Source organism: Trachurus trachurus, assembly GCF_905171665.1.
Source record: "Trachurus trachurus genome assembly, chromosome: 16".
NCBI classification, from domain to species: Eukaryota; Metazoa; Chordata; class Actinopteri; order Carangiformes; family Carangidae; genus Trachurus; species Trachurus trachurus.
This window is the reverse complement of record NC_139902.1, coordinates 17,471,580-17,483,782: the sequence shown is the minus strand read 5'-3', so window position 1 is coordinate 17,483,782 and position 12,203 is coordinate 17,471,580. Positions and strand designations below refer to the sequence as shown.

General features: G+C 41.3%; 1 protein-coding gene across 1 annotated transcript; it reads right to left on the bottom strand.

Annotated features, from left to right (window-relative positions):
- Window positions 1-2,083: 2,083 nt before the first annotated feature.
- nradd (neurotrophin receptor associated death domain) lies at window positions 2,084-9,929 on the bottom strand (the record flags this gene model as incomplete). The annotated part of the gene is made up of 6 exons (XM_083989882.1): window positions 2,084-2,557; window positions 3,740-3,882; window positions 4,011-4,236; window positions 5,378-5,725; window positions 5,863-5,995; window positions 9,891-9,929. 6 exons carry the CDS (start codon window positions 9,927-9,929, stop codon window positions 2,244-2,246), a joined length of 1,203 nt encoding a protein of 400 aa, XP_083846008.1. The 3' UTR covers window positions 2,084-2,243.
- Between the last annotated feature and the right edge of the window lie 2,274 nt (window positions 9,930-12,203).

The following is a 12,203-nucleotide window of genomic DNA, read 5'->3' as shown; positions in this document are numbered from 1 at the left end:
ATGTCCAAACTTCCACCGTGTGCAATCCATCAAGTTGGGTTTACACTTAACCGTAAGTGACAGCCATGTCTGAAGTACTGTGGTTGGAGTCAAGTTCAGCAATAATTTTCATATTTTCAAGAGGATATTTGCGATGAGGTGAAAGAAGTTGAGTATTGCTGTAACAGGCATCTAGCAGTATCACATACATACATACACAAAGTATCTATCTGCAAAGCTTTTATTCTACAGTTGGATGGTTATAGCTTAGGCCCTATAGGGGCCTGTTAAATCGTTGGTGTTGTATCTACCTTTACTAAACAAAATAATAATAATTTTATTTTCATTGTATATCCATTCATTTTATTGCCTAGTCATTAATTTCAGCTGCCACAACTTTTATCTATTTTAGTCACCAATTATATCCAGCTCCTTCACCAGTTATCCAGGTTATTTATCTATTCATCCATCACCTCCAGGTATGTTTATCTATTCATTTTCATTAGTTCCCCACCCATTATGTTAAGGTATTTCACACAACTTACCCATTACTTAAACTCACTGTTCAACAGTTAATACATCATTTTTATCCATTCATTTTAACTAGCATTTAGCTTTTGTTTGAGGCTGTGTCAACCTTTTCATGTGCTTTCTAACATGTTCAGACTTTACAACTGAATGAATATGATGCTATGTACAGTCTATTTCTATTCAAACTTTTTTAAATTAATTAAGCTGCTCGACAATTACTTGTGTCCAAGCAAATACACTTGAAATCCTGTAACAACAAAAGCGCACTGACTTATCAAAGTTATTTATTAAATGAATAAAACTCTTACAAAAACAAATAGGCATACCATCAGGAAATATATACACAAAACCATACATGGCTAAAAAAAAAAAAAAAAGATCAAACCATTTAAGGTCGTCTCATAGTGTAACTACCACATTACTGATGTTCTTAAACATTTTATTCAAATTTAGACTTGAAATAGTGGTAAAATAAATACAGGCTGGTACTAATGGTGTCTTTGGTTTGTTTCTGTCTAATTCAAGGATATTATTTGACAGAAAAAGAGTTGAGTAAGGAGACTAGATTAGCTTCTATTCCTTTTCTCTTTCATCTTCACATTTCATAAATGATCTCACTTTAAGCCATGGCTTATCAAAACAAATCAATATTTACAATCACAGGTGATTATGACGAAGAGCTAATAAAAAGATGTTTTCATATTTATGCTTCATTTTCATGTCTTCTGATGATATTTGAAACATCATTGGTGCATAATATATCCTCAGTGTAAATAAATACCAAGGCTACTTTTTGGCTGCAAGAGAGAAAGAAGAAAAAACAACAGAATGGGGCAACAAATAAAAAAATATAGCCTAGTGAGTTCATCCTATCTAGACATTAGTGTTGTTATAAAGAAAATAACAACTGAAAGCGATATTGGGATGATTAAGAAGTTTTAGTTTTCATCTTTTTTTCTTTTTTTATCACGCACATGTGCATGAAAATGAGCCCACATAGGGCGAGCGAGCCACATCATATTTTAAAGCACTGTTGTTGGAATAATCCATCTCCTTTTGGCAAAACACGGCAGCAATACTGAAAGTGGTTGCTGAAGTTGTGATTCATAAAACAGGGCTTGCCAGACATGAAACATAATGATCTAAGCCGTCCACGTTTGTTTACAATAGCACACAGAAGGAATATTTCCTTTGGATGGAGCAAGGAGACAAATCTGATTACAGTCCAAATATCAAGTAAACAGTGGTTTTTGAAACATCACACTCATGTAGCATTTTGTAAACACATTATTCTGCTTCCTGCCACATGGAGTGTGTTTGTGGAAGTGAATATAGGTCTAATCCAATCTCGGCAGGATCCTACAGTGCTCATTAAGCATGTCACTGAGGCTTAACAAGAACTGAAAACTGCTGGCGTTTAGAGGTTGCGCCATATTGTATATTCAGTAATGGTATTATATTTGTGAGTATTTTCACTGGTGATTTTCTCCGTAGCAATAACAGACACATCGCAGGGGATTATTACATGCGGTGGATCCATGTAAAATCAAATGGTGATATAAACTGGGTTGAGTGTTATTTGAATAATTTGATAAGTGTCCATCAAAGCAACAAGAACTGTCGGTGGAAGTCTCCAACAGAGACAGATGTTGATATGAAGAGTGCCTCCCTTGTCATTTGTCAAAGTTCTTCACTTGAGTCTGTGACTGTCACAGGTGTTGTCTGAAAGGCTGTCACACCACAGAGGCACCCTGCGCGGGGCAGTTCAGAGCCGTCACCACGTCAGGCCTCTCGATGCGGGCCAGCGCGGAGCACAGCAGTCCCAGAGTGGAGCCTTCTTTCTGGGCCCAGTTAGAGAGGAGTGTGTGAGCGGGGGCCTCTCCGCGCCCAAACAGATCTAGCTGTTCAGACTCGTAGCCCAGTGCTGCACCCAGCTGCCTCCAGCCCCGGCCCGCTCCCTCCTGCAGGAGGCGCTCCACCTCTCCCTGTTTGTGGGGGGGTAGGTTGATGTACAGACGAGTGTCCTGCTTGCTGTCCCTCTTGGTACCTGTGGAGACACAACATTATTTAGTTTATTTTATTTTATTTAAAGTGCAAAATCACCATGGTGCAACATGGTCCCGATACACTTTACAAAATCTCATTGATTCTCATTAGCTCATTGTTTAGCTTTATCAGCCAAACACTAACTGGATAGGATCTTAATAATAACAATAATCAAAATACTACTACTAAAAATAAAAAAAATAGCTATTAGGATAGATATTATACATATTTTTATATTGTTTTAGGTTGTTGTTATTTGCCTTCTGACAGTTACACTGACAGAGACAGGAAAGTCAGTCTAGAGTTGGATTTAAATCCATCGACCTGAGATAAAGACTATGTTTCAGTGGTATACACCCTAGCAGGTCTAGCCTAGTTAGATTTAGGTTTAGCATACGATATTTCTTTTTAGAAAGTTCAACATTTTATAGGCACAAAACTTGAAAGTTTCCACGTCATTATTCTTGTGGGAAACACTGGGAACTTAAAGGGAACCATGGCGTTTTCTTGTAAACAAACACATTTATGTTTACATCTATTGTTTCTTGCCAGATCCACTACATCTACTTCTGAGGCCTAACAAATGTGATGAATGCATTTCCTTCCATATAAATAATCTACAAAGCCAAACGTTCCCGAACCCGCATTGTTTACATTCATGTATTCTAGAGAAAAGTTGAAGTTCCTTGGTGCATCTCTGCCTCCAATCAGTCAACCGGAGGAACGGCCTAGCCGCCGGCAGGAAATGCGTCGCTGGTGCATTTGCGTGAGATACAACCAAAACAAAACAAGGGGATGCGTTCCCAACAACACTGCTTAATAGGAGCACTAGTAGTGGTGAAGTATCTCACAGGCAACCTTTATAAGAAAACAGTGGTGTTTGGTCTGGATAATGAAATGATTTATGAAAACAATCTAATCCTTCCTAAAGTGTACTCAAGTGTATCAGTGTACTCATTTGACGTTGCATACATAAGGATTTAAATGAACTAATAAACTAACTTTACAATAAGATAATTTCTGAAACCTTTGATCTTCTTTTCAGTCGTTTCTACAGTAATGCAATAATGCAGGCATGTAAGTTCATAGAGGGTTTGACGTATCAGTAACCTTGTTAAATTACACTCCGATGCCTTAGAAGCCTTAATTCAGTTTCATTTCAAAGAGCCTGTGTGTACCGCACCTTTGCTGGGCTGGTTGTCCTGCAGGCTGTGAGAGTCCAGAAAAACGCCGCTGTCACTTTGCAGCTTTTCTCCCTCTGGAGATGATCCCAACTCAGCCGCACGGGCCTTAGAGAGAGCTTTCTTCTGTTTACATGATCTCCAGCTGAGAAGAGCACAGGAAAACAATGTCAGATAAGTTACACACAGCCAGCTATTTGTCATCCCGGGGCCAGTCTTTAATCATCATTACGTCCATTTAAGGACTAGGACTCAAACCCAGTGCGGACTCACCATTTATAAGCCACATAAATAAGCAGACCCAGCACCACGGCAGCCAGGACAGACACGTAAGCCAGAATGTTGTTGCTGCCACCCTCGTCCTCTGGGGTAAACTTGGGCGCTCCAGGGGCAGGACTGGCCTCCTCTCCGTCAATTACTTCCTCTGTACTTGGAGAGCGGGAAGCGTCGCGGGGCCCGTCAGACTCAGCGGGACGAGATAAAATGTGCAGTTTCTTATCTGTTAAGATAGAGGGAGGGAGATGTGTCAGGTCCGGCAAACGCATGTGCACATATGGACATCAGAAACACATTTAGGCTGCATAAATTAGGGCCAGATATAACTCCACACAAGCCTGTACGCCTGATGTAACGATAGCCCCAGTCACCCCGGTCCCCTGGGGTTTCAAAAGCTTTCATTGCCCCCGTTTTCAGCCACATCTTCCCTCCTGCGGTCTGCATATTTTAAGATCAAACGCTACAAGGTACTGTGCTGACCTCGATGAGGTCAAAGAGTCGTGACACATGCACCCAGTGTGTGTACAGATGACCTGATGTCCTGCAGAGTGAGTGTAGCCATTTGGGAGCAAGCAGGCTAGTTGTCAGGATAAACAGCCTCCCTCGGCCTTCAGGTCCTCGGGGTCAGTTAACCTTAAGACCCCTCAAGCCCATACCAATTGGACTACAGCACTTAAGTGGACTCTTTTTCCTCTACTCATGTTTCCAGGCCACGAGTGTTACAGAGTGTTCAGATGAGGTGTGGATGCAGGTGTTGACCACATGTCCTTGTATTCTCACAAGCAGTCCTACTCCCTGCCCAGCCCCTCCGCCCCCTCCTTCCCTCCCTTGAGCTCATTCTTTTTATCTTTCGCTATTACTGCCTTTGCATGCGTTAGATCTTCAAAGGCTGTCGCTATTCTATATGTTTCTTACTGTCAGCAAATCCTCATTAAAAGACATTTGAGATCGGCCGTCTTTTAGTACTTTCCAACTTGCCTGTTCGATCTGTGGCACTTAATCCCAAATCATTCACAAAGAGGTCGCAAATTTAATTTGAAGCAATTTTCCTAAAACAGACTCACACTGTAGTTTTGTAGTCAAATTGTGTGCTAGTGATCAGCTGTGGGTTTACAGTGCCCATACAATGCATGTAGGATAATGAAGGAGCACATAACCCAGATCAACACTGTGTTTCTCACCAGGTCTATGGTGCAAGGACATAAATTATATTAAGAGAATAGTTGTTAACTGGCATCAGTTCAGAGGTGCTTTGTGGGCGTTTTAATGGGATTCAGTGATAAGACATTGTAAGACAAATAAGCACTTTCACTTGATTTCAGATCAGATGTATTATTTCACTCTAAATCCATGTCACAACTCACCCATGCAGAGTGTATCAGAGTCGGGCATACAGGCTCGGATCTCCACTTCGCTGTCAGAGCACTGCGTGCACGTCTGGCAAGGTTTGGTGCCTTCATGTTCCTCAGAAAACGTTCCCGGGCCACAGGACTGGCATATAGTTTGTCCCTGAATGCCGCACTCCCGGATAATGCCCTCGCCACGTTTGCATTTGGAGCAAGGCATGCACAAGCCGAAGTTTGAATAGAAGCCTTTCTTACATTTGCATTTTGTGTCTTGACTCGCAGTGCAATTGGCCACCTTGGGGTAGCTACGTGGGCACGGTGAGCAGGGAATGCAAGCGTGTAGGTCTTCAGATAGGGAAAATGTTCCTGGGACACAAAATTTAAAAAAAATAAGTGTCTAAATAAAAATCTGCAAATATCATGAGTGGCAGTACCATCTAAACTCAACACCTTGGACAGAATACGGAGATAAGGAATCTATATGGATGGTTATAATTTCTTACCTTTTTGGCAAGGTGCGCACTTGGTATCCTCCTTGCCGCATGCTACCTCCACTTCAAAGCCAGCGGGGCACAGACTACAGCACTGCCCTGACTCAGTGAACTGGTTACTGGCACAGGCGTCTCCAAGAGTAACCTGCAGTAAATAAATGATATGGTAAGAAGAAGAAAAAATAGCACCAAAGCATTTTCTTGTTTTATTTGAAAGAACAGAACAAAGCCCATCATATGTTTTAGGCCACTGTGAATCCATCTCAATCACAAGTCACCCAAAAAAAAAAAACAACAAGAGAGGATGTATTCTCTTTGTCCGGGTAGTTTTCCGTCTTAAATCGCTCACATCCCGTTCTTGTGAAGTTTGTGAACTGAAAATGGCCTTTTTATCTTTCTGTCTGCCTCAGTTTTCACCCTTAAAGTGCTTAGAGTCCTTATCTGCAAGTGGGTAATGGAGAGCCCAGCTTGAGTTGTGACATGAGGGATAGATCAGACATTCCTAACGGCTTGTGCAGCAGAGTTGGTGCCTGACAGGAGGGGCTGGCTTTAATCAGATGGCTTTAGACCAGTGGAAAGAATAAGACACAAAGGGGTGAAGGAAAACACTCAGAAAAGGAGGAAGGAAGAAGTAAAAAAAAAAAAAAAAAAAAGCTTCCACTCCACCACTTGCACCAAATCAGTGTTCACACGACGTCTGCATGCTTATTTCTTGACAACAGAAAAAGAGGGGATTGGGGTATAAAGGAGACGGTTCCAGCCCCAGGCAGGGGTGTCAGTTAACCAAGGCTGCCCAGCATGTGAGTGTCTGTTTGGGTGAGAGGGGGGCCTTTGAAGTCACCAAGCCCTGCAGGTGTGTCTATGAAGGTCAGTAATTCACTAACTCCCCTTTCTCCAGGCTCTGAACAACGGCATCTTAAACATGCACACATTTAATGGAGATTGGCCTGTTCTGCCTGAGGGTTGACAAGGGCAAACAGATGTCTAACAACCAACCTCCTGCAAAGGGGAGAAGTAACAGCTAAACAACCCACTGATGTCTCTCTTTGTCTCTGAAGTCTTCCAAGAAACACAGGCAACGTGTGTGAACCTGTAGAGCCTCCAATGAAAGTACACGCGCACACACACACACATACACACACAAACACACACAAGGCACACACACACATACGGTGCCATGCGCCCAGTCACAAAAAAACACTGAAATGTTCCATGCTGATACTACGGGAGAAGCAGCTTTGAAACGGGCTTGCTTCGTTCCAAAAACAACACCCAGTTTTACTGCGACGCTCACAGAAGGAGGCTGATGATATCTGGACGCCACAGAGCCCAGATCAGAGGTATTAAGTGTGTCGGGGGGGTAGGATCCAGCGGGCAGGAACCAGCAGGATGTTTGGAGTTGGGAGACTGTGACCAAACCTGGACCATAATAACTTGGAGCAGAAAGGCATTCTGGTAACTCTGGTTGGTCCTCTCTGTGTGACAGATGGAGCTCCTCCGCTAACACTAGCTCACCTTTTAGCCCTCAATCTACACTTTGATAAATATTTGGTGACAGCAGCTCTGCTTTATTAGTTTCTCCAGCTTGGATTTTTGTCATTTTACAGCGCCTGGTGTGAGCCTGGTGCGGTTGTGTGAGCCGGCCTGGAGGCCCGACTCGGCTCAGAGCAGGAACTCCCAAAGGTTTGGTACTTCAACCACTGCCCAGTGTACAATGAAATATTTAGTCCAAGCCCCAGTAGAGACGAGAGGGAACAGTGATCTACTCAGTAGAGGAATGACTATCTACTTTATACACTGTAAATAGTGCTATATATGGTTACCACATAATACTGATCAGTGTGATAGATAATGTAATATCCAGTTACTGTATATTTCACTTCAAGGTGTAACAGATTAAGGCGTCTTCATAATTAGCTTAATTTAAACTAAATAATTAGGAAAAATAAATTATTAAAACAAAAGGCACCTTATTAACTTGTATTATTAAGATTGGTGGCTAAAAATTGTCTGTACATGAGTGTTTTCACACATTTACAAGATCAGCAGATAAAAAGAAAAGCTCGTAAAAATGTTTTTCAGTTTTTGTGATGTCAGAAGTCAAAATCAGCTCATCTGATTGTAGTGATTTTACTTCAGTTGCACTTAAATGAACCTGTTTTCAATTTGTATAGTGGTAAATCGATGACTATGAAAGCTTTATACTCCATGGTCCAAGGCATGCCTGCAGTTGTACATGTCACCTTGGGGGCATTAAGTCTAACATTGGGTGTGGGGTGTGGGGGGGGCAGTTGCTTTTTCCATTTAGGTAAGAAGCTGCAATCTGAAGGAATTCCCCAGTGAGAACAGACAGACCACCGAGGAGGGCTGCTTTCAATGGGGCTCTCAGCTCCACGGCTGCCGGAGTCACTCAGTCATCGTGGATCTCACACATGCGCGCGCACACACACACACACACACACACACACACACACACACACACACACATACACATACACACAAACACACTCTGGCCTCCCCTGTGCCTGAAACATTTCCTGTGCCCTTGTGATGTGAGACCACATTTGAAGCGCCTACGCTGGAGTTTCCACAGTTAATCTAATCTGCATGAAAATAAACACACAAAAGGATGCCCTCTCTCTCTCTCTCTCCCTGTGAAGACACCGACCCATGAGCCTCGGCTGTGACGGCAACAGCCCGGGGTCATGCACCAGAAACAGCCTGAGTCCAGGGAAAGTTTTCCAAACTTCACATCCCATCTGCACTGATCACTGTAATCAGTATACAGGGAGGATAAGAGACATGTTAAAGGACATGTGTTTCCCCTTTTCCCAGCACAAAACTCACCCAACACTTTAATCCAAGATCAGCGCCAAGCAACTCCATTAACTATTATGTATTAATTTTCAACTCTCACCAAAGAGTACAGAAATGCTTCCCCAAAGAAATCTGCTTAACTGCTCTATGGAAATTCAAATAACTGTGGTAACAACCCTCCACTCCCCAGCTCACACACACACATACACACACACCACAAACTGGGAGAAAATGATGATAATTGCTTTGCTCCGGATATTCAGACCCCAGCAACATTGCAAGCTGCAAGCTAGGGCCACTTTTTCACCAGGAACTGCCGTAAGCAACGACTGTAGGCAGGTCGCACAGTAAACTACAAGAAACATGGGCCTCAGACACAGATTTAACATGTGGAAATCATGAGGTTTTGCTCAGATGCTGCAAGACACTGACAACTGTTGCACTAAATCCTCCAGTTAGTTGTAAGAGAATCATGTGACAGCAGTAATGATAACTTTTCAGTGGGATAAAATAATCTATTTCTATGTGGAGAAACAATATTAGACAAAGAAATCCTGTTAATATCACATACTTATGAAAAGAAAGAGATGCAGGTCTTTGCTGAAGTTCAATCTAAATGCTTTGATGTAGCAAAAGCGCTTTGACTCTGATGAGCATGTCCAGACAGGACTACAAGCCCCATGGGCTGGTTTGAGATGGATGAGTGTCAAATTATTGTCTCTGCAACTGTGGAGCAGGGCCTTTCTTTTTCACTGATCCTGGCTTAATGATATGCTATCAAACACCTCTGAAATTATAATTTCCCCATAACATACACCATTTATTCCCGAAACTGGTGCATAATCTAGGTGAACTGCATTAAATTCTTCTGTGTAGACAAAACAAAAATTCTCCCAAATATTTCCTGTTTGTTTAATGACCAGTTATTATAGGTCTACAGCTGACTGTATGAATGCTGCAGTTTAGGCCACAGCCTAGGGTGCATGCATCTCTGAGCAAATGTAGCCACAAAGCAAAACAGATTTTTATTTTGCCTCTTACTCAGATGAGTCATCACTCTTACATTGATTTTGAACTACAACTAGATATTCACAGGAAACATATTCACCAACAACGTATGTGAAATTGATCTGAAGGTGAAGATGCTGTTGTGGTGTTATGATGAAAATATATATTTTATGGAAATGCGTGACATGTGTAAAAACATGAATGAACTTGCTTACTTTGAACAGCAGAAGCGCGCAGATGACCAACAGTTCCATGTCTTCCGTCTCCAAAATCCCGTGCGTCTCAGGATCTCTGACAGAACTTTTATTCTTTCACTCTACAGCCTTCAAAAATGTGCGTAAAAACTCATCAACGCTGCTTTTACTCTAAATCTACCCCACAAACCTCAACGTGTGATAAAACGCGACACTTAAGTAAGGAGGAGAGTCCGGTCATGGTCCAGTAACCTGATGCTTTTACGCATGATAAAAGTGTTTTAAAAACGCAGGTTAGGTTTAATCCGTGGGTTCTTCCGGGTAACCGCGCATTTGCTTTTTTTTTCAGTGCGTTTCCCTGCTCATGCTGCGAAAAAAAGAAAGTTGACACAAAGTTTCGTCTGTTTAGGGGCTCGCAGGAAGTACGAGCTCCCTCCTCTCCCGCAGGTCCGCAACAGATGAGGAAGGCAAAGGCTCTAGCGGGCCCTCCTGGGCTTTTACTCCTCCCATCTACTCAGCTTTCAAACGGGCCTCGGGATTGGCTGCCCCTCTGCGACACAGCGCTCAGAGTAGGAGTCTGAAGGAAGGTTTAAAAAAGAAAAAAGAAAAAATCAATTTATTGAAAGTGTGTTCAGTAGTCACTTGAAAGACACGTCTTCACCTGTCTGCTGGAGATGACTAATAGTAGAATATGAGCCTGTGATGGTTTTTTGTTCATGAAGCTGCAATCTGCTAACTTTGAATTCCCTGTATGCACAAAAACATTGAGCAGTATATGTATAATCCTAAATGTTGAATAAATGATTGTGAAATAAACAATCATTACCATAAACATCAGGAGGGATATTAAGCACAGGCTTCATTCACCTCAGCGACAAGATACACTCCATAAATGTGCATTTGAAACCAATTTATACATGTAGTACTCTGCTCCAGATCAGAGAGAAATATTGTAGGGTAAAATGTCTTAACCTCACATTTATTTTTGTATTTGGCTACAGTAGCCTGTGACTCAAAATAAGACTTTACAAACAAAACATAATGACAAGCTTTTAAAATAGTATATAGCATTGATACAGATGAAAGTAACATGAGTGACTGCAACAGTAAAATGCTATTAACACATCCCTGCATCACAAATAATGTAGCCTATATAAGCATGATCATCATTAAGTACTTTTTAAAAAATGATTGTTTTGTTTTTCAAATGGAATAAATTGCTGCTTTTATGTGAGGATCTGCATATAGTATATCATTACTTGGTATGTAATCCAATATCTTAATACATTTCAGCTATTATGGAGTGTTTGTACTGCTTCCTATTCATGGGATTATAGTATCATATCTGTCTGTTCATTTCATATTAATAAACTTTTGGTGACTGCACTATGGCACGACCATTGCTGGAACTGGTCACTTATCTTATACTCCACTACACTTGAGAAGCAAAATAATCAACAATTACAACAGGTTGAAATTAGACCTAACTTTACCAGCTGCAACATTAATGAAACACACAAATGCATACACAATTGTAAAACAATAACATATTATTCTGAATAATGAGTACTTTAAATACCTTAATGCAAATACATTAATACTCAGATTAAAAAAATGAATACACCTTTCTACTGTACATTGAGCTATTGGTTCCTGTACTGGGACCAGTCCTGTTGGAGGACTTGCATGTTCACATGTGGGATAAGGAACTGGACCCAATCAATAATTATTTTTTCAATTTGTTAAAAACAATCACAGTAACAAAATGTGTAGAACAGATTTTCAAATTATAGGTTGCAACACAACACTTATTGCAATGAATAGTGGAAAAAACCAAAACATGTGTGGATCCTGGAATAAAACCTTATTAAAGCGAGGTCTGTGTGATGACACCATTTTACAGCCCTACAGGGACAGTTGCATGGAGCTGTGATCCAAAACAAAGGAGAGCATGTGAATCAAACAAGATGCTCTGAAGAAGAAGTCCATGTTTGATCTCAGCAATTCAAAAGATTAGAAACCAACGCAGGGTAAATTACACACCTTGTAAATTCTAGTGAATGCATCGCAGGGGGCCTGGAGACATCAGAGGAAAACAAATGAAGAGATCTCTCAGACACAATACTGCTTACACTTCAAAGCCTGTCAAGGAATGAGAGGAGACAGAAAGGATATTCCTGCTCTGATAAAACTTCAAGGCATGTCTCAGTCATACAAAAAGTCTTCTTCATTTGAATTATGTGGCTTTATGCTCAGTTAAGGCAAGCTTCATCCGCACCACATAAATTGGAAATTTGTTGTACATTGTTGAGCCATGAAAGTCAATTTTATTAA